The 22,217-nt window shown below is 37.5% G+C and overlaps 2 protein-coding genes and 2 long non-coding RNA genes across 4 annotated transcripts; 2 read left to right on the top strand and 2 right to left on the bottom strand.

Moving 5' to 3' along the window:
* Positions 1-15,211: 15,211 nt before the first annotated feature.
* On the top strand, positions 15,212-16,966 carry LOC147548499 (uncharacterized). The gene is made up of 5 exons (XM_086668064.1): positions 15,212-15,264; positions 15,375-15,461; positions 15,970-16,069; positions 16,176-16,746; positions 16,896-16,966. The coding sequence occupies exons 1-5, from the start codon at positions 15,212-15,214 to the stop codon at positions 16,964-16,966; spliced, it is 882 nt and encodes a 293-aa protein (XP_086524190.1).
* Positions 16,967-17,118: 152 nt separating this feature from the next.
* Positions 17,119-17,937, top strand: LOC147548498 (uncharacterized). The gene has a single exon (XM_086668063.1). It carries the CDS (start codon positions 17,119-17,121, stop codon positions 17,935-17,937), a length of 819 nt encoding a protein of 272 aa, XP_086524189.1.
* Positions 17,938-18,961: 1,024 nt separating this feature from the next.
* On the bottom strand, positions 18,962-20,137 carry LOC147548497 (uncharacterized). Its single transcript, XR_015238038.1, has 2 exons — positions 19,472-20,137; positions 18,962-19,265 (listed from the first exon to the last, which is right to left on the bottom strand). It is a non-coding gene; the product is annotated as an uncharacterized LOC147548497 (long non-coding RNA).
* Positions 20,138-21,036: 899 nt separating this feature from the next.
* On the bottom strand, positions 21,037-21,976 carry LOC147548496 (uncharacterized). The gene is made up of 3 exons (XR_015238399.1): positions 21,801-21,976; positions 21,499-21,670; positions 21,037-21,417 (listed from the first exon to the last, which is right to left on the bottom strand). It is a non-coding gene; the product is annotated as an uncharacterized LOC147548496 (long non-coding RNA).
* Positions 21,977-22,217: the final 241 nt, after the last annotated feature.

The raw sequence follows: 22,217 nt of genomic DNA, 5'->3' as shown, positions 1-22,217 counted from the left end.
GCATCATTTTTTGGGTGAGCGACTTGATCCTTCGGGGATAACCATCGATTGAACGAACCATTACTATAACAAATTTAGACAAGGACACAGTTGAAGCTATCTAGAATATTCGACTGCCAAAACATCCGGTTAAGGATATAATCATCTGGATATAAACGAATCAGACGGGAAAATTCTCGGCCATATCATTTTATAAAGGAGAGTGTGATCGCAGAATGGCAGTTTACCACCCTCAACCATTAAATTGGTCTTATTTTTGAAAAATTCTAAACTAGCATCGAAGATCTAATAATTTATGTGGAGAGCTCTCAGAACCATTGTTGGACGATTCATTGAGGAATTTTGAAGAGTTATATGCTATGTGAAGCTAGTGACGAAACTTGTCATTGAGATGTTCGTCGTACAGGAAGTCCTGGTAGAGTTTGCTCCAGTGTTAGAAGATTTTCAAACACTCATCTCATCACTATGTCGACAAAAACTAGACATGGGGGATAATCTCTCGAGCTTTAAAGCTTGATGAACACTTCGAAGGGAAATAACTTCTTACATCTCAGTTAGGGGGGTATAACTATTGGCTTTGATCCCTCGCCGTGATGCTACGAGAAGAACTTACAGAGTTACGTCTCAGTCCAGAGGGTACAACTATGTACTATGGTCCCTTGCGGTGGTGCATTGAGAAGAATAAGAAATAATTTTTTTGTTGAGTGTTATCGCGTACGACCCCGTGATCTTGTGCGGTTGGCCGACCACGAAATGTCTCGTTGTTGACCAACCACGAGATCTATTATAGTCGGCTGGGTACGAAACATCTCTTGGTCAGTGAACCAAGAGTTATTTCGTGGACAAACGGATGCAAGACCCTCAACGTAGAGTTCCAAAATCCTTAATTGAAGGTCTGAAACGCTCTAGGATGATTTCGCTAGACCACCCCACCACCACCAAATGGAACACTTCCTTCGTCAGGTGGGTCAGGATAGAGATACAATGAAAGTTTTGGAGAAAATGAGATTGAGAAAAAAAAGAAAAATAAAGACTGACATAGAGATAAAGAAAGAAAAGAAAATCGAGATGAGAGAAATGGTGGTGGTGTCGGAGGTGGTGGTGCTGGTCTGAATTTCTTTTACAGAATGATCGTGGACGACCCTTGCCGCCATAAGTAAAAGAAGTGGTTCTGAGGGATTGGAAAAAAATAGATTTCTCACCCAAGAGATTTCTTTTGTTTCCCCAAATACATGCACCTTACAATAATCTCATTCACTGTCATGAAAGCTTGATAACAAAGACTATAATATAATTTTTGGTAATTGCACTACGAATAGCGGCCATGTTTTACATGTGATAAAAGAATGTGATTACTTGAGGTAATAGAATTACGTAATGGTATTGTTTGGTTAGGTCAAAATAAAATTTGTCGACATTAAATATTTGTACATATTATTTAATTGACAATTTTCATTGTAAGGGAAAGAAGATGGCAAACTTGCCCACCTTTATGTTAGAGATTCTCTATGGTGACCAATACGTGGACAACCAATTTTCTTACATGGACAACTATTTTTGGGTCCAATGCGAGTAAAATATTTTTGACTCAGATGACTTTGATTTAATAAGGGGACAACTCTATAAGGACTTGAACATCAACACTGATTAATCTATGGACCGTTAACAAATATAATAGCTAAAAATAGAAAACCTAACAAACATTCACCACCACCACCACCACCACCACCACCTTCTTCTTCTTCTTCTTCATAACAATTTCTATAACTTCATTATCTTATTTATCAAACCCTAGATGGATGAGGAAGATAAATCCCCTCAATCTCAACCCAAATACATTTTTTCAGGCATTTCGATAGTAGGAATTAATGATATTGATGAGATAAAATCATAATTTTTACTATTTTATTTTGTATTTTCGTTTGGTTAGTTTGGAAGAATCGAAAATGATTTCATGAGAAAAATTCGAGGTGAAAGAGACAACTGCCAGGATTTCGTGAAAACCCCACGAAAATTTTATACTTTTTCTGGAATTTTACCACGAAAATTATGGATGTTTTCTTGTACTTTTCTACGAAATCTGGCAGTCGAGGCCAAAATGTAAGGTTTCGTGGCAACTCCTTTTCTAAGTTGCCCAATTTTCGTTGAAAACCCACGTAAACTAGGCAAGTCCGAAGAAGACTTGCCACATAATCTAGTAATTTGGCCTCGACTGCCAGATTTCGTGCCAAATACTCTTGTGACTTCTGTTTTTCGATTTTTTGTTTTTCTAGCCTTCAGAGTTCGACATATTTCGACGAGGAGTCAAGTTGAATTTGAATCCTATTTCAACAAGAAGCTTCTGCAACAATTTCTATGGATATTCTTGGTGCCATGATCAACAATGTCCTCCGCACTTTCTCTCTCTACAAATTTGTGTGTGATAAAGAAGAAGAAGTAGAATAAACTTTAAGGGTTTATGGAAGAAAAAATGGAGGACTTAAAATAAAACTTCTATAGAGGACATAAAAGAAAAATCATGAAATGATGTCCCCTTAAAAACGGCTGTCCCTGTAAAATTTCTATATTTTCTAACTATCCACATAAAGTAGTTGTCCATATAAGAAAAATGGTTGTCCATGTATTGCCACCTTCTCTATTGAGAAGAAATGAATCCTCCTTCAAAACGTGATTCCTAAGGGTGGGAATCTTGTTGTGTTTGGTAGGAAAATACTACCTTTGGCAACCCACTTGGTTGCATTGTCCCAACTTTGTGGTCATGGCGCGCCAAATCCCTCCATATCAAAGAAGTTGACATGCCAACGGAGCTGGCACGCCAGACATTTTTAGTGTAGTTCCGGTAGGTCAAATTTCAGGCTGTGTTGGCAGGGGCGGGCCCACGTAGGGGCCTGTGGGGGCGCAACCCCCACGGCCCAAATGTGAGTCCCTCTTGTAGTAGTAATTTGACAAGGGGGTGCCTATTAATTTACAACCAAATAAGTAGTAACTCATGCAAAAGACCGGCCCAACTTTATTAGTTACTATATTTTTTTTTTAATAAAAAAGTCAATGGCCCACCACCAACATTTACTTCTTTTAAAAAGATCACACTTTCCAACCTGTCACGTCAAAATTTAAATGCCCCCGCAACCCTACTGAATCCGACCATGTACTGGTGTACTTACAATAACCGCACTTATTTCCGTAACCATTAAATATTATTTTTCTTAGGCCTAATTTCTTTCTATTGTATACTAATTTCAATCAAATTAGAAACAAACAAAAATATAGAAGTTATAAATTTCGGTACTCGGGTTCTCTTACAAAACCGTATTCTCATCTTTTTTTTTGTCGTGACATCAAAAGAAGACATGTATACGATTTTTCTTTTCTATTCTTATATGATTTAAATTAAACTTTTTATATTCAATAAGTTTATTAAAGTCCCTAAACTAATTATGTTTTACATATCTGTTACTTATAAAAGATAAGGTGTACCCGCTTGTTTGCTTACTATTGACGTTGGCATTAACACTTCCAATTGCAACTGCTACAGTAGAAAGAGTGTTCTCTGGTATGAGTATTGTGAAAAACAGATTACGAAATCGAATGGGAGACGAATGGATGAATGATAACTTACTTGCGTACATTGAAAATGATGTATTTGATACTATTCGTAATGAAGTTATTATGCAACGATTTCAGAAGATGAAAACTCATCGAGGACAACTATAAATACGTAAATAGGTAAAATATTATGAATCAATAAAAGTCATTTTCTTATAACATATGAAATTGTTATTTCTTTTGACTTAAATGTGCCCCCACATCGAAAAATTCCTGGCTTCGCCACTGCGGGTTGGTGTACCTCGCGGGCCAGCGCAAACCGAACTCAAACCACTACTGATTTATGATGCCCTCCCTTGCACCAAACTCCATTATTGATCCTTGAGAACCGCTTTCCATTCTTGATACAAAATTTGACCTCAGTGACCATTCATTTTTTTAAGCATTACCTCATATTCTTACTACTTTTACCAACAACTACGTTCAAGTGGCAGTGGTTGGAAATGCAACATTCAATACGCAGAATGAAATTAGATACTAATGTAAACCTTGATATATAACATCATAAGTCACACTATGTTGGGAAAAACAGACACTTAGGCGCAGCGGAAACAAGAGTTTTTCCATTTGTGTTAGTTACGAGGATAATACAGAAGAATATGTGGGACCAATAAACAAAGAACTGAAAGTAAATAAGACAACGATTTTTAACGTGGAAAACCTCCTCAACGTGAGAAGTAAAAACCACGGGACTCATAGTCCAACCAAATCAACTATAATAAGCAAAGTAGTTACAGACTACGTCCACCCGAGACTCAGACCCTTTCCAAAAGAATAAATCTCAAACACGAAGAAACACAGAGAAACCCTCACAAGAAAGAACAAAACATCCCAGAAATCTGCAGTCCTAAATGACCCTAAATTCACTAGGATTCTAGCGACCAATCAACGATCCCTCCGTACAAATACTAGATGAAAATGTCAAGAACAGTTCTGCCAAATTTCAGCTTAATCGGAGAAGAACTCACCGTCGGATTTTACGAACAACGAAGATTGCGCGTGCTGAAAAAGTTCTGTCCCGCTCTTCTCGGCAACCTCCTTCTCTCCCTTCTTTTCTTGTGCGTTTCTAATGGTGTTGCATACTTCTAATTAAGATTAAGGAAGGATTTTATAGACTTACCCTTAACCCTAATTCCACCGTCATAAGTAACCGACCCAAAGAAACTCGACTCGGGCCCGGGTTTGGTTTCCTAATCCAAAACCAACTAGGTTTCCCCACTAGGAGGAAAACCCAACAAACTCCCCCTCCGACTAGGTGGGAGAAACAGCTAGCCATGTTGTCCCCTTGACAACCGTGGAAACAGCCAGCTCCGCTTTTCCTCGACAACCCTGAACAACTAGCCCTGCTTCTTCTTGACAACCTTGGAAACATCCAGCCTTGCTATCCTTGACAATCCTGTAATCAGCCAGTCCTGGTTTTTCTTCCTAAACAACCAGCCCGGCTATCCCTTGACAGATCTCCAGCTTCCCCTTCGGCAGAGCCTTCGTCATCTGTAGGGTTTTGTGTATCCTATACACTATCTAGTGTTCTAAGCGGAATCTCAAACATCATATGTTAACACTAGATTTCCCAGGATCATATGCATAAACTAATCAATGAACTAGAAGAGAGATAAATACCTTAACGCGTTTTTCCCTCGAACCATTCCAATCGCATGTAAAGATCGAGAGCTCCAAGTGTAGCTCCTCTACTTGAGACACCGAGTGAATAAACTTGATCTCCCTTCCTTTCAGACTGCTAGGACTTACTAGAAGGTTGAGAAGAACTCTTCTTCTTGACTAGATTGATAGAACGGGAGCTTTTTCTCTATATTCCTCTCTCTCCAATAGCTGTATATTCAGAGAGAGAGAGAGAGAGAGCTGTATATTTTTCCTTAGAGAAAAATCCACACCTTTTCTGTTCTCAACTGACCCAATATATAGACAAACCCTAATTAAAATCCTATTCAGATTAGGTCTTTCTATTTTCGGGTCACAGAAAAGATAATTACCAAAATACCCTTTTGGGGTATTTTGACAAGTCCCTTTAGTGTGGCCGGCCAGAACAGCCCACCATAGGCTTTCTATGGCCGGCCCACTTACTCTGGTCGGCCATCACATGGCCGGCCTTATGAACCTTCCCCGGGGCACCCCTTTTAAGGCCCGGTTCTTTCTATCTTGATCAGAATCTCCATTCGAACCCTTTCGGCCTTTCTAGTTGGATCCCATCCATCTTTAGCCTGTTCCCGTCTAGTCAAGTCTCTCCGATCAAGCTACCACTCTTATGTGTAACCCGTTGTAGGATCCAGTCTATGTTAGCCGCGAATCAACTCCTTGATCCGACGATCGTAGTTGGCTTCTAGCAAAGCATTACGACCCCTAATTAGACCGGACTGGATGATCTTCACGTGTGGTCATCATTATCCTAACTGACAAATTGATCGCATTGCCACCTTGGTCGAAGGACACTCTTCGGAAGGACATCTCCTTCGGACCGAACGGATATATCCTTCATCATCATATCAGCTTGTCCAGCTCGGACCTTCATGGGATGCTCGGAACGGTAGTGAAAGACGCATGCACGGGACGCGGCTGCTAAAGCTCGGGTGCATCTTCATTTGGCCGGATCTAGGGTTTTGGCGGGATTTAGTCACCTTCTTTGGCCGGAGTTTTCTAGGGTTTCCGGCCACTTTCTTGGCCGGAAACCTTATGGCTTTTACTCCCCATGTCTTGATCTAGCTACCCATGTGATTTGATTTGATTTTGGACTACAAATTTCTAGAGAGAGAAAGCTAGGGTTAGCTTTAATGGAGGTTGTGTTCTAAATGGAGAAGATGATGGTGGTCGCTATGGGGAGCCCAAAATTTGCTAAGGGGAGATCGGCTGCACTTTAAAGACTCATATTTTCCGACGATCTTAGCCTCGAACCACATCGAAAAAGGGGGATTCTCTCATCATCTTCTTTTCATTTTTTATTTAATCACCATGTTTAGCTAACTTTAGTGAGTCGATTATATGAGATGAAATGTGATGAATTCGTGATTATGTTTAATGTGATTTGATGTTTTGATTATAAATTGATGTTCATTTATTTCGATTATCGTTTTGATCGTATTTTCATGTGTCTTGTCAAGCACTTCACATAATTAATAGACGAAACGAAGTATTCGATATCGATCGTAGTCTAAGTCATAATTTCATGTGTCTTGTCATGCACTTCACATAGTTAGGCGACTAGACGACAGTTTCGATGACTCGGGATTAACCGATTTAGGCGTTTGTTTGACTAAGTATGATCTCCGGATATACGTAGTACTTAGAGACATCTACTTTAGGAGTCGAACATCGATTATACTTTGAAACATTAGATCGCACTACACATAGTCGTAGATTTGTCATTATAGATTGCCGGACTTCGACACCTCTCTCACTTATTTGTCTCCCGACTCTTGTTCCGCGATTCTTGTTTCCTCCGACACTTCTCTCGAATCTCTCTCGCCCGTTTACTTTTATTGTTTAGTCTAGTTTCATTTGTTTTCTTGTTTTGTTACTCTTTCAATCCAAACCCCCCCCCCCCCATTTATCCATGTTTCTCTTCTTTTTAGTCTAAGTTAGCTTTTAATATCTAGACCGAGGGATAAGACCCTTCGATATCCAAACTACCTTCCTATCCTTGGATTGATCCCGGCTTTTCCGGATTACTACTTGATACCTCCGCTTGGGTGTGCAACCTTTTCGGGTGCATCAATAGTTCTCACAGTTGATGGAAAGAACAATGAAATATGGATCCATGATACTGATCACCGTGGAGAAAGAAGAAAATAAATTCGAAAATCATCCACAAATATAAAGAAAGATAAAAAAATACTTCAATTTGATTAGGAACAATTCATTGGAAAGATCAGAAGCTAAAAAAAACATGATGAATTAACATGCTTGATGATCATGACTATATCTAAGGTGTATTTGAGTTCCAGTGATATTCCAAAAAGGTTGATCATAACCGTGGAATACACCTACCAACACTGGAGGCGAGGGATGGAATACGATGAATAATTGAAAAGGCAAAGTTGATCCTACGGTGAAAGGTATTCAAGATGAATGCCGGTGGCTGAAGCTCGATGAAACAAGTTGGGAAAGCAAATCTTGTTCCCTGATTCAGATTTGTTTGTCGACGGAGAGGATGATTTTAGGAAAAGAATGATTATAAGGGTTTTGACTTCAAAGTGCCGAGAGAAGGTAAAGGATTCTTAGGTCTCAAAAAACAACCCTACCGACCACAATCAATGTTAGTGACGTGTTGTCTTCCATCCTGCTCCGGAAAATTTAATCGGTTAAAAAAAATCTAGAATATACGGAAGTTTGATCAGGATTGATTAACCTGCTCTTGATACCATGTGAAAGTTCATGTTAGTTGGTAGAATAGAAGATAGAAACTAAAATAAAGAACACAATAGTTTACGTGGTTACGTCGGAGGATCACGACCTACATCCACGGAGAAAGCCATTAATGGCTGCATTATATTATCTCCACAATCGTGGAATTGATTGGTTACAGACTCGAAGACTCAATGCAACTCAATGATTAAATACATTGAGGTCACTTCTATTTATAGAGTGACTTGGTGTCTTAGTTTCTAGGACTCTGTCTAGGATAAATAGAACCAATGTCTTTATATATCTTGGACGATTGATTTTGATATCTTCGGATCTCGATTCATCCCGATCCTTATACTCAAATATATTTACAACCATTAAAATTTATTTTGTTGTTACAACCAATAAAACATCCTCATTGAAGGAAGTTGATATTTATTAGTGCAAATCAAAGTTAATCTTTGTGATTGTTTGTTCAATCAAAGAGATATTGGTTATTCCAATTGAGAGAATTTAACATATTTATCTATTCTATTTAAATGTATAAATACTTTTAAGATTATAGTCAAATGTATTTTTATTAAATTTTAATAAAGAAACTAATAAATGACAATATCTTGGGAAAATTTATTGAATGAAATGATTGATATAATACAAATATATGTTTTATAGTTAATATAATGAATTAGTAGCATTTCGAAATTAGAAATAAAAATCTCTATTATTATAAAATAAATATTTATCTTGTTGCCAAATTCAATTTATTTTCCTAGATACTATATCCTTCCACAATAGTCTTAGCTTTGAATAATCTATATATAGGTACATGTTCATTTCATTTTTTACTTATTCCTTGAAATATCAAATTTGTCTTAGTTTTCTCTTTTCACACATTGTTTTCCTAAATAAAGTTTAAGAATCGTATATTTCAAGTTACTATTGTTTTGGTCCTTGCCTTGCTTTTCTTTACCACCACAGGTATGGTCGTGTACTTAAATTGAAGTCTTTGTTAAATTAGCTAAATACTTTTAGCAGTTAATTCATAACCGAGTTAGACTCTTCCTTTTGTAATGGACATTTCTCTGTTTATTTACTATCTTATAATTTTGTAAATTATATGCAGATGTGATGGCGGTCGAGCTGGAAAGAGATTGTGAGTCGAGAAGTGAAACATTCAAGGGATGGTGCTTGTACCAAAGAAATTGTAGAGAAGTTTGTCAATTCGAAGGTTTTGCTTATGGTGGTTGTAGAGAAGTTTGTCAATGCAAAGAAATTGTATTTGCATAAACCTTGCCTTTAAGGCCAAGTACAAAGCTAGAGACATAAAAAACTAGCACCACGCAACACAAGGTCTATACGACTCCATATTTGAATTAATGGTTACGGGGAATTTCCTACTATGTCGTAGAATTTAACTTCCATTACATTTCAAATGAGTTTCTCACACCTTTGTCTTCAGTTATCTAATGTTATCTTTTTATTTTGTACATACATTAGGCCAAAGTTTACTTGTTATATCTGAGATTGATAGACTAAAAGCATATATAAACTAGTGTGCTTCCAAAATTTTGCTTCCAAAAGGCTGTTAGCATCCAAAATTTTTATTGACTCGGGTCAATGGTCATTGATCAGAGTTCTCTATAAGCCCCGGTTTTTAATGTGGGTGACGTTCACCTTCGTTTGCTTCTTCCATCTTCTTCTTCCAAAACAAAAGGAATCCCAATTAATTTTACCCTTCAAAGTGATTTATACATCATACAATCTAACCATTAAAAAAAGGTCTATTCCAACACAGAACTCTCAATTTTACCACTTAACCAATCCAGACCCACTTCTCGTTAATTAACCACAATTTAAAGCAAAATTTATATTGACTTCCCCAACCATTTGAACCTTAACGCCAAACACCAACAGATTAAAAATATCTAAAAGGAACAAAATCTGCAGATTTGGGTAGATCTTAGAATGTGTATATAGCTGAAACTCAGTAAAGATGTGAATTAAGGCTCATGCATGGTTTCATCAGTATGGGAATTGATTTTAGCTATAGTTATAATTATAGGGACCAATTTATGAAACTTAAAGTCGTGTACTTTACAATGAGTAGGCATTGATTCATTCTAGAGAGAGAGAGAGGGAGAGAGAGAGAGACCCGGACGACATGTTTGTATTTCTTGAACTTGTGGAGCTGAGTGACGATGGCTGATATCACCTTTACCGGTGGACTTTTCATCCTTAACCCGTTTATTGAGGGTATCAGTAACGTTGGGATGAGTACCTCCCACGGGTTGTGGTTAACTCCACTTGACCGATGCCTACATAGTTGGACGGTGCTAATAGAAAAAGGAGCGGTTGGGTCTGGTGTTAACAAAGATGGATGCTAACAGCCTTTTGGCCCGGTGCCTTCAGAAGCACCCTATAAACTATGACATAAACAATATGTTTATGTGTAAAACTCACGCATACTTAATGACTTATCTACATGTTAATAAGTGGAAAGTCTGGAAAAATTGTTTCCCATCATATTTTGTCCTTAAAAGAAATATTCTCACTCAAAAAAGTAGATATGATTCATATATTAAAAGATATTTCAAATTTTCTTAAACTCACGTGAGACTAACTCGAACGAAAAAGGTTATTGGGAAGTTGGTACGAACCGTACGAGCCTCATAGGCACTTTAAACTCTACGCTCATGGGAGGAACAATGTGATGACTAACCCAGGCTATAACATGGGTTAGGTCTCAGGAATTCCGCACCAAGAACCTAACAATTAAAGGATTCAGCCAGGTTGGTGGAAGCTTGAGCCTAAAACCCATTAGGTTAGAGGTTTGAGTTCACTTAAATGAGTGATTATGATATTTTTTTGGGTTAATTTCGTTTTGGCCCCCAATTTGTGACCAACTGGCCGTTTTGGCCCCCAATTGTGTCCGGCAGTTCGTTTTGGCCCCAAAAAATTCCTAAATGGCCCCAAATTTTTTCAACCTCCCAATTCTACCCCCATGGCATTTCTGTAATTATTTTTTTTTTCCTTTTCTTTGTCCACCTCATCTAACAATTGACACATCACTCTGTCCACCTCACCCTTCTTCTCCGGCGAAAGGTTGCCGGCCGGAATAAAAAATTCCGGCCGGCCACCTTTACCAAAATAATTTTTTTTTTTTTTTATTTCTCTCTCTTCTTTCTCTCTCTTCTTTCTCTCTCTTCTTCATCTCCTTCTTTCTCTCTCTTCTTCATCTCTTTCTTTCTCTCTTCTTCTTTCTTTACCTCTCTCTCTAACCCCTCTCTTTCTCTTTCTCCAACCCCTCTCTCTCTCTATCTTTAAAACTCCGGCGAAGGGGCGGAGCCCCTTCGCCGGAGAACCAGACCTTGAAGGTCTGGTTGGAAACCAGACCTTCAAGGTCTGGTGAGAAACCAGATTCGGTCTGGTTTCAAACCAGACCGAGATCTGGTTTCTACAACCAGATCCCGGTCTGGTTTGAAACCAGATCGGAATCTGGTTTCAACTAACCAGAACGAAATCTGGTTAGTTGAAACCAGATTCCGATCTGGTTTCAAACCAGACCGGGATCTGGTTATAGAAACCAGATCTCGGTCTGGTTTGAAACCAGACCGGATCTGGTTTCGCACCAGACCTTGAAGGTCTGGTTTCCAACCAGACCTTCAAGGTCTGGTTCTCCGGCGAAGGGGCTCCGCCCCTTCGCCGGAGTTTTAAAGATAGAGAGAGAGAGGGGTTAGAGAAAGAGAAAGAGAGGGGTTAGAGAAAGAGAAAGAGAGGGGTTAGAGAGAGAGAGAGGTAAAGAAAGAAGAAGAGAGAAAGAAAGAGATGAAGAAGAGAGAGAAAGAAGGAGATGAAGAAGAGAGAGAAATAAAAAAAAAAAAAAAAGTTATTTTGGTAAAGGTGGCCGGCCGGAATTTTTTATTCCGGCCGGCAACCTTTCGCCGGAGAAGAAGGGTGAGGTGGACAGAGTGATGTGTCAATTGTTAGATGAGGTGGACAAAGAAAAGGAAAAAAAAAATAATTACAGAAATGCCATGGGGGTAGAATTGGGAGGTTGAAAAAATTTGGGGCCATTTAGGAATTTTTTGGGGCCAAAACGAACTGCCGGACACAATTGGGGGCCAAAACGGCCAGTTGGTCACAAATCGGGGGTCAAAACGGAATTAACCCTATTTTTTTATCTGCTTTTGATAATGGATGATTCTTGTTTGGCCCCCAATTTATAATGAATTCTTGATTTTACTCTTAATTCGTAATGACTGATGTTTTGACACTCAATTTTGTCTAGACTTCCTTCTAGCCCCCCATTTTTTGAATTAATTTTTTTTTGTTATTCTTATCCTTTTTATTTTCTTTTATCTCCTTTGCGCTTCATCTCTCTTCTCTACCCTTCATCTTTCTCTATTTTTGTTTGTCTTTCTCCATTTTCCGTTATGTTTTTCACTCTTCAGTTATAACTTTATGTTAGTTTTTGTGAATTTTTTAATTTTTTTTTAGTCAAAAAATTCACATAAAGGTGAGATGCATAGTTAAGAATGTATTGTGATCACTATAAATTAACTTAAAATACAAAACATGAGTCAATAGTCCAAAAAATGGGCCAAAATTCGTTCCCAATCTTTTCTTGTAAAAAAATGAGAAACATGTCCAAATGTCAGGAAAGTACAAATTTTCCTGGTTTCTTTCTACCCCTCTTGCCCGTGGACGGGACATTTCCAGCTTTTCTGACAATCCGACGCGACGACATGAAAAACATTAAATTCCCGTACATTATATTGTTTCTCTCTCTAAAACATTCAGATTTCTTTCAAATTTTCACAAGTGGCGCCATCTTTCCCGAAATTTTGGCCAAAACTTTGAGATCTCACCCATTATATTTTGTTTCAATTCCTTCATCTCTTTCAATCTCTACAAATCTTCCAAACAATCTTCTTCATCATTCTTATTTTGTTTCAGACTTTATCTTCTTCATCTCTTTCAATCTCTAAAACATCAAAGTCTTATGTTCTTCCTCACTCTAAAAGTTTTATGTTCTTATTTATTCTTCCTCACTCTGTACAAATCTTCCAAATTCGATTATATTATTGCACTCTCTATCTTTTTGAAAGATTATCAACTTCTGAAAAATCTACCAAAACAGAAAAATAATTTTAAAGAGGAAGAAATTTGTTGAGATTAGAGAGAGAAATCTGAAAATAGAAAAAGAAATAAATCTGGAAAGTTGGAGAGAAAAATTCGAAATTGGTTCAAAGTTGGAAAGAAAATAGAAAAAGAAAAAATACATAAATCTGGAAAGATTTAGAAACAAAATAAATAAATAAAAGAATTTGGTTTAAAGTTAAAAACAAATTTTTCCTACTTTTTCTTTTCAAAAAGTGTCTAGTACATAACCAAATAGCCAGTACATAAACCAATTTCCGGTAAAATTCCCTGTACTAAAAGTGTCTAGTACATAACTAAATGACTGGTACATAAAACAATACCCGATACACAAGAAAATCCTCAGAACAAAAGTGTCTCGTATATAACAAAATGGCTAGTACATAGAACAATTCACGATACACGAGAAAATCCCAGTACAAAGTCTCTACTACATAACCAAATGGCCAGTACATAAAACAATTCCAAGTACATAAGAAAATTCCCAGTACAAAAGTGTCTAGTACATAACCAAATGGCTAGTAAATAAAGTAATTCCCGGTACACAAGATAATTTCAAGTACAAAAGTGTCCAGTAAATAAAAAAATGCACAGTACAGAAGAGTTGGTTAAAAATTGGAGAGAAAATAGGAATTGGAGAGAGAAAAATAGTGATTCTTCGTTAAAATTGTAAGCTATTGTGTAATTAAAGGTTAGCCCCGCATAAGTTAAAATCCTGGCCCATCCCCCGGCTGCACTAGCCTAGAAGCGAGTGAAGTGATAAGCAATTCATCCCTTCTTTGCATCTCGGTCAGAGCAACTCTGCTCCTTATCCCTGGACTAACGGAGAATCAAAGTAGAGATGTCTGAAGATCATTTTTTAATACATGAACCTTTATTTCAGAAGATCTGATCATGTCTCAAAATACACACATGGTCAACGATTATTCTTCTAACGACCAAACCGCGTCGCTATCATCAAGCCAGTGTATCCACACAATGTCATCTCAGTCGGTGCTTCACCAACGCTAAACAACACCTATATAAGCATACCAGATCTGCCTTACATGGGACGACTATTTTCTTTCAAAGAAGTACTTCCTTAACCTGCAATACTTGTTTGACTTGAGCACTAGAGTTCCTTTGAAGGCAACCCCTATCTCAAATCTACGTTACGGGGAGAAAGGACATTCAGCGAAGGGAAACAAGATCTATTTTCTAGGGATCCATGAAATACCACTTTGGGACATCATCATTTAGTGTTAGAGGAAAGGGCTTTTCACATCGGTAACCCCAATAACACAATTCCCTTTGAGACAATGGAATGACATTTATCCCTATTCAATACAAGAGCCTTTTGGATGGGACGATTCAACACATATTTTAAATTGGATTTTTGAGCTAAGGGTCCAAAAACTGGGGGGTAAAACGAAAAAAAATCCTAACTTGCCAAAAAATTCGGTGCAGGTCCTAATGTCAGGGGAAATATTTTTTTTCCTTTTTTTTTATTTTCTTCCTTTCTTGCCCCTCGACTTAACCCAACTCCTTCTCTCTCCCACGATTTTTGAGGGATCATTAAATACTCGTCCATTCTGTTGCAGCCAATCACATCATTCCCTCCCATTTCGCGCCAACCTTCTTCTTCCTTCTTTCCTTTTCTTTCTCTCTCTAAATTCTCCTCCATTTTTCCTGAGTTTTCCGCCCATTTTGCCAAAAATTTTGGCGAAATTTTTGGGATCCCGCTTTTTCTGTATTCACTTTTAAAATCTTTCAAAAATTTTGAAATTTCATCTTCCAACCTATTTATACGACCGACTGTCTTAATATCTTCCAACCAGAATCTGGTCATATCTTCCAACTTTTTCAGGTAATGCCTCTTAAATGAGCAAATCCCATTTGTCTTCAAAGATAGAATTTAAGGAAGCTGAATATTCCATTTGTTCTTTTAAGGAAGATGATAATGCCATTTGTAAATGAACAACTACTCATCTAAATCTATGTTGAAGCTTGGACATTCTAAAATGACAGACAAAGTGGAAGGATTTTTTTTTTCTTTTCTGTACATTATCGTTTCATACCTTCTTTATTTTTCTTTTCCCTACAGTATACAATGGATATTGAAGGAATGCTTTCTGGGGACATTGTTGCACGACGTCCTCTCTGGTGAAACAAACTTCAACTTAGTTGTAATAGTATACAATGGATATTGAAAGTTTTTTTTCTTTTTTGTACACTATCGTTTCATACCTTCTTTATTTTCTCTCTCTATCCAGGTTGGAGCGTGCTTTTTTCGGCTATACTTCATCTACTTCTGCTGCAACCTCATCTGAAATGATGAACCACAGTCAAATATCTAATAAGTAAGTTTGGAACTAATTTGAACTTTACTGTTTCAGTATTGTTTTACTTAAGTTATAATTTGGTGACTACACATTTTTATTTACCGGAATCCAAACTCTGGTGAGTACTTTTTTTTTACCAAGAACAAAACTGTTTCCTTACCTAAAAATAATTTACCCGTGCCATTGATATGAACCAGTAACAAATGTCTAATAAGTATGTGTGGAATTCATTACATATTGTTGTTTGTTGTGTATTGATAACCATCCAATATTTTACGGTAAATAAAAAAATTTACTAGTTCAGTATACATGAATACTTAAAATTTTGATGAGTACATATTTCTGTTTACCGTGAAAAAAAATATGGTGAGTAAATATTTTTGTTTACCGAAAACAAAATTGTTTCCTTACCTAAATTAAATTTTCTCCTGCTAATGATATGTTTTTCTTGTATTGATATTTAGTTTATTGTTTTGATTTATCCGAAAACAAAAATATGGTGAGTAAATAGTTTTGTTTTGTGCAGTGTCCCACAAAATTTTTCAAGAAATTCCTCTCTCACGGTTGAGGATGCATCTACTGCAATTGTCAGGGCTGAACCTCTAAGGTATGCTAGCTGGCCTGAGGTGTTTACACATTTGGGGCAGGAATTCCCTTGGAGGCGCCAACGCCTTTCGAAATGCACTTGGACGATATTCCATAAAGCACGGGTACAATTTTAATTATTTGAAGAATGATCTTGATCGTATTACTTGCGTATGCAAATCTCCAAAATGTTCTTGGACCATTCACGCTGTGGCTCCTCTGAAGTCAAGGTCAATGTTTGTTCTAAAATCTTACAACCCTGTGCACACTTGTCAAGACTTTATAATGTCAGAGAATAAGCCAAGATTATCAACTGAAACTGTTAGCTTATTAATAGTCGATGACATTAGGGAGAATCCGACCAAAAGTACTAAAGACATTGTCACATCTTTCAAGAAAGACTATGGAATTAAACTCAGCTACTACTATTCATATAAGGCTCGAAACAGGAGTATTTCTTTGGCCTATGGGGAGGAAGCTGATTCTTATGCGAAACTCAACTGGTATGTTGATGCCCTATCACGTTCTAACCCTAATAGTGTAATTGATCTTCAAGTTGATAAAGATTCCCACCGTTTTGTTCGAATATTTGTTGCTCTTGGAGCATGCATCCAAGGTTTCAAGCACTGCCGCCCATTGATGTTTGTTGATGGTACTTTTGCGAAAACGAAATACAATGGATGCATTCTTGCAGCTGTAGCGAAGAATGGCAATGATGGTAAGTATTTTACCAATATTTTCTCTCCGGTACATATTTTTATTTACTGGCTTTGTTGTTGTTTCTTAACCTAAATATTTTGGCTGAAATATGAATTAATTTCCTGTTCTTCCTACTGCAAACTAATTCGAATAATATGTACTGTGCAGGTTTTTTTGTTCTCGCCTATGCTGCTGTTGATGTAGAAAATGATCAAAACTGGACGTGGTTCTTTTTGTAATTTGGCGAAAATGGTTGATATTAGTGAGTCTTTGACTTTTATGTCGGACAGGCACAATGGTATTATAAATGCAGTTTCGAACATTTTCCCAACCGCGCACCATTCATTCTGCGTTTGGCATCTACGAAACAATTTGAATGTACGTGTAAAGAATGGTGCGAAGAAGTCGGACTATTTCCAATCCCTCATGTGTTAAGGCGGCTAGAGCCCTTACTATATCGGATTTTCAGAAGTACACTTCTGAACTCGTAGTCATGGGTGGCAATGTCGTGGATGCATTTCTTCACTCTGTTAATTCGGAACATTGGGCTGATGTTTTCTTTCCAGGAAAAAGGTACGGTTTAATATGTTCTTCGCTCTCGGAATCCTTCAATTCGTGGATAAGGGATGAGAGAGTTCTTCCAATAACCGTAATGCTAGATAAGTTGAGGATTAAAATTATGAACCTGATGAATGCAAGAAGAACTGAGTCGGCAACTTGGGACTCTTTCTTGTGCCCTAAGGTCAACGAAAAAATGCAGTCTAGATTCAACGTTGCCTGTAGCTGGAAGTGCATACAATCAGGTAAATTTGTATATGAAGTAATGTCCATGCCGAGTCACTCTGTGGACCTTGGGGCTCTTACATGCACATGTCGTAAGTGGCAAGTCCAAGGTATCCCTTGTGAACATGCCATATTGTGTATTAAAGTGCATGGAAGTGATTCATCATCCTTTTTTGATCCCGCTGTTACAACGGATGCATACTGTAAGACTTATAGTCATTCCATAAACCCTGTCCCATCTTTCGATCAACCAAAAACGTTTGAGGAAGCCAGCAAGATACTTCCTCCTTTAACCAAGAAACGTCCGGGCAGACCTCGTTCTGTAAGAATTGAAAGTTCTGGAAACTTTAAAAAGAGACAGCGAATATGCGGTAGGTGTAAAAAGCTCTCTTATCACAACCGTGCTTCGTGTAACGAAGCGATTTAGTGATTGAAATCGTTTTCATATCAGCAGCAAAAACTAGGGGCACTCTACAACTTTTAAAAGCATTTACAGTGTTGGAGCTTTTCAAATTTTTGAAGAGAATCATATTTTAGCCTTGTGCTGCTTTGATTTTTTTGTATCTTTTGTCGAACTTAATGTGTTTGTGTTTGAAGTTAATGTATTATATTATATTTTGTTAATGTGTATTGTGCCTGAACATAATGCATTACATGAAACTTTTAGTTTTGTCCAGTACATTATTTTATTTACCAGAAAATTTAAGTTTTCCTGAATATATGATCTTTATTTCTAAGTTTTGTCCAGTAAATATTTTTATTTACCGGAAATTTTAAGTTTTCCCATGGTTTAGAATATATTTTTTCTAAGTTATGTCGAGTACATATTATTATTTACCGGATAGTTTAAGTTTTCCCGGATTTTGGAATACTTTTTTCCAAGTTTTGTCCAGTAAATTATTTTATGTACCAAATATTTTTTTTTTCCCGGGATTTTTTCTAAGTTTTGTCTGGTACATTTTTTTATTTATCGGGAATTGTTTTTTTTTCCCGGGATTTTTTGAGAAAAATTTCTAAGTTTTGTTCAGTACATATTTTTATTTACCGGAAAGTTTAATTTTTCCCCGATTTTAGAATATTTTTTCCTAAGTTATGTCCAGTATAGGGGTGGGAATCGGGCGGGCGCGGACGGGCTCGGGCTATAAACAGTCGGGCTCGGGCGGATCGGGCTCGGATAAGTCGAGCCCAAGGTAGGGAGTCGGGCGGATCGGGCCGGACGAAACACGCAATCTAAGTGCCCGTAGCCCGTCCGAGCCCGACTGCCCGAGCGGATTCCAACGGGCTCGGGCCGGACGGGCTCGGGTTTTTGAGAATTAAAAAATATAAAAACATTTGTTTAATAAAAAAAAATGTTATTTTATTGTCAAGGCATATTACCCTCTTGTTAAGGCAGATTTCCCTCATAATGGCATAGATTTTCCAAGCATTTCTACTTCTAATCCATATACTTATTTGAAATGTTTATCTTCTTTAGTAATGGCAAGAACTGTGCTGATTTCATGGGACATAACCATATTAATCTCAACTCCCTTTTACTGTTTTACATTCATATCAATGGGTTTTCAATCAAAATTCAATTGATATTTTGCATTTCTACTTCTAATCCATATACTTATTTGAAATGTTTATCTTCTTTAATGAGTGGAAGTCTATAATTTCATAACATTTCTATGTTTATGGTTTTCTCCAACTATTCAACCCACATTTGAATAGCTACACGGCTCCTTAAACGGCTCTTTGGGTACGCCCTAGAATCTGTAAAATGACCAATTTTCAGAAATAGAACAAAGAAAAGATCAGTGCTATTACAACCTCATTGAGGAAGAACATTATATTGTTATTCAAATCTATAAAATTCTCCACCCAAATATAGAAAATAGTTTCAAAATCACACAATAAGAATACAAAAAATAAATCAAAGTTAGGGTTTTGATTAAGAGGTAAATAGTAGTGTGTTGCACCTTGGATATGGTGAACCCTTGACTGGTTTTTGCTGGTATTTTCTCCAATCCCACTTATTTGAAGTGAGTCCTCCTTGATCAACTGGTATTTTGAACACAACCCTTTTTTGCTGGATCTTCCTGTATCATGAAAAACAAACCATAATCAGACTAAGTTAATAAAAATGAAGAATGTATTGAGAAGAAACCAAATCAACAGTCACATAAAAATTAGGGTTTCAACAAATCTAGGCTTTTTTAGGAGAAAGTAAGAGAAAGATAAACAAAACCATCTCAAATCAAACAAGAACACATAAAGAAAAAAAAACAAAATTATACAATTATTGTAAATCCTGGATCCATTATAAAACCTTAAAAATAAAAAAAAGAAACAAACTAACTACATAATATAGATACTTTCAACTAATTTCTGAGATGAGCTGAATGGTTTAACCGCGTCATTTGATCGTTAGATCATCTGCGTATACCCAAGTCTCAACATCATCTTTCACATTTTATAAATTAGTAATGGAATCATTTGACTTTGAAGTTTAAAGGATCCTCCATTAATTTATAACTTAGAAAAATCATTTCTGGACTATGGAGAAGACTATGGAGAAGAGGAGTTCTTGAAGCCTCATGAAGGAGAGAGAGGCGGAGAGAGAGAGGCAGAGAAAGAGAGGCGTAGAGAGAGTTAGGGTTCACAAAACCCTATTTATATGATTCATAGGGCGTTTAGATCCAACGGCTGAGGTCTCTCAACCGTTGGATCTAAACAATTCACGCGGATTGTGAGTAGGGACGTAGGGTTGCCGGGTTTATTTTTTAATCGGGCTCTTTCTCGGGCTCGGGTAGCGGGCTGACACTATCGGGCCGGGACTCGGACGGGCTTAACGGGCCGGGACTCGGAATTGAGAACCTGTCCGAGCCCGGCCCTATTAGCCCGTTATATCGGGCCGGGCTAGCCCGGCTCGGGGCTGCTTCGGTCATCGGTCTCTCACGGTTCGGGCCGAACGGGCCGGATCGCGGGTTTCCGGACCGTTTTCCCAGCCCTAGTCCAGTACATATTTTTATTTACCGGAAATTATTTGTTTTCCCGGTATTTTTATGGAAAATTAACAAGTTTTTTCTAGTGCAAACATATTTTTGACTAACAAAAGTTTCACATAAACACAACCATAAGTTTTTCCAAGTACTTACTAAAACTTAAAAAATTTGACAATAACAAAAATTTCCAAGTTTTTCCAGTACTTAGTAAAAGTTAAAAAACACAACCATAAGTTTCACAATAACAAATATTTATGACCCTTCATTTATCATCTTTCTCCATACCTCCTTTGATTCATCCAAAATTTTGAATGTTACTTCTACCCTCTTTCTTCTTGCTTTGTCTGCATAAGTTTCCAGCTACGAGCAGCACCCCGGCAAATTGGACTGGTTGCTTAAGTTGAAGATATCCTCCAACTGGAGCATTACGAAGAGGCTACAGTCTGGACTGTTTGATTCAAAAATAAAAAGTGAGTTTAAAGAAACTTAATAACTACTAAAGTAAGGATATCTTTTATGGAAAATTAGACTCACCTATCCCCTTGCTGAGGGCAATCAACCTCCTTTACATAGGATATCTTTTTCGTCATCCTTTCTTTAGCGTAAGGCCCACTTCGTTTGCGTGTGCACTTCATCTTTATCAATGTTTCTGCCAGCTGCGTTGCAAATTTCTTTGCATTATTGTTGCATTGGTTAGCCAGGTTAGTGTCACGCTGCAAAGAGTTGTAGTGCTTCCATTCATTCTCTTCGAATTCATAGACAAGCAGAGTTCAGTGATGACCCTCGAATGAGTCATCTGTGTACGGAGTATTCAGTGGCGCACACAACGTTGTAGTATGATCTTTGATGTATTGTGCTTCCAGCCGCTGATTTAAATTGGCCTCAATACTTGCCTGACTTCGCTCTTGTTTGATCAAGGTCTGCAAATCGTTATATATTTTAGACTACTATATACTCAACACCATTTAAAAATTTATTATATGTTTGACAAGGAAACTTACAAAAAGCAATGAAGATAGGAAAATAACTTCTTTGTTCACGTCTCTGGCGTCCTGTGCCAGGTGGTCCTCAAACCAGTCTATGATTTGCGAGTCACATCCCCGATTCATCATAAGTTCATCCAAATCTTTCGCTTTCAGGCAATGTTCTTTGTCCTTGTTCCACACTTCGAGGCTGTACATAGAATTCAATCCAGCCACACAATTATTTTCCAGAAAGATATACATTTACTACACAAATTGTTTACCATACATTTTTTTGTTTACCAGACTTTTAATTATTTACCAGTTACTGAGCTATTTACCTTGTCCACCCGTATGTCATGAATTCTAGCAGTAGTGATTTTTCTTTCTCTTGGACGTAGGGCCATAACCCTCCCTTTTTCCAGTTACTTATTGGTTCTTTCACTTGTTTCTTCATTGTTATCGACTCTATATCAATCACAGGGAATTTAATGGCAGCTGCTGCTTTGGATGTTTATTTTCGTGTTCTGGGATTATCCTTTACCCTTTTGATAAGAGATGTTGGTTTAGTCATTGACCCTTTCTGTGTCTTCGAAATTACTCGTTTTGGGGGGCTGACGTGCGGTGATTTAATTTTTCTACTTGTTCCTATATGATCCAAGTTTTTGGATACTTGTTCCACCGATGCTCTCCCCATTTCTGCAATATCGGAGAAATTCTCTTCAGCTGTTTTACAAACCTCATCTCCCTTCTTCTCC

Source organism: Eschscholzia californica, unplaced genomic scaffold (assembly GCF_041429995.1).
Source record: "Eschscholzia californica isolate CP2 unplaced genomic scaffold, dmEscCali1.0.p SCAF_3, whole genome shotgun sequence".
In the NCBI taxonomy this organism is placed as follows: domain Eukaryota; kingdom Viridiplantae; phylum Streptophyta; class Magnoliopsida; order Ranunculales; family Papaveraceae; genus Eschscholzia; species Eschscholzia californica.
The sequence above is the reverse complement of the archived record's forward strand: the minus strand, read 5'-3'. Positions and strand labels throughout refer to the sequence as shown.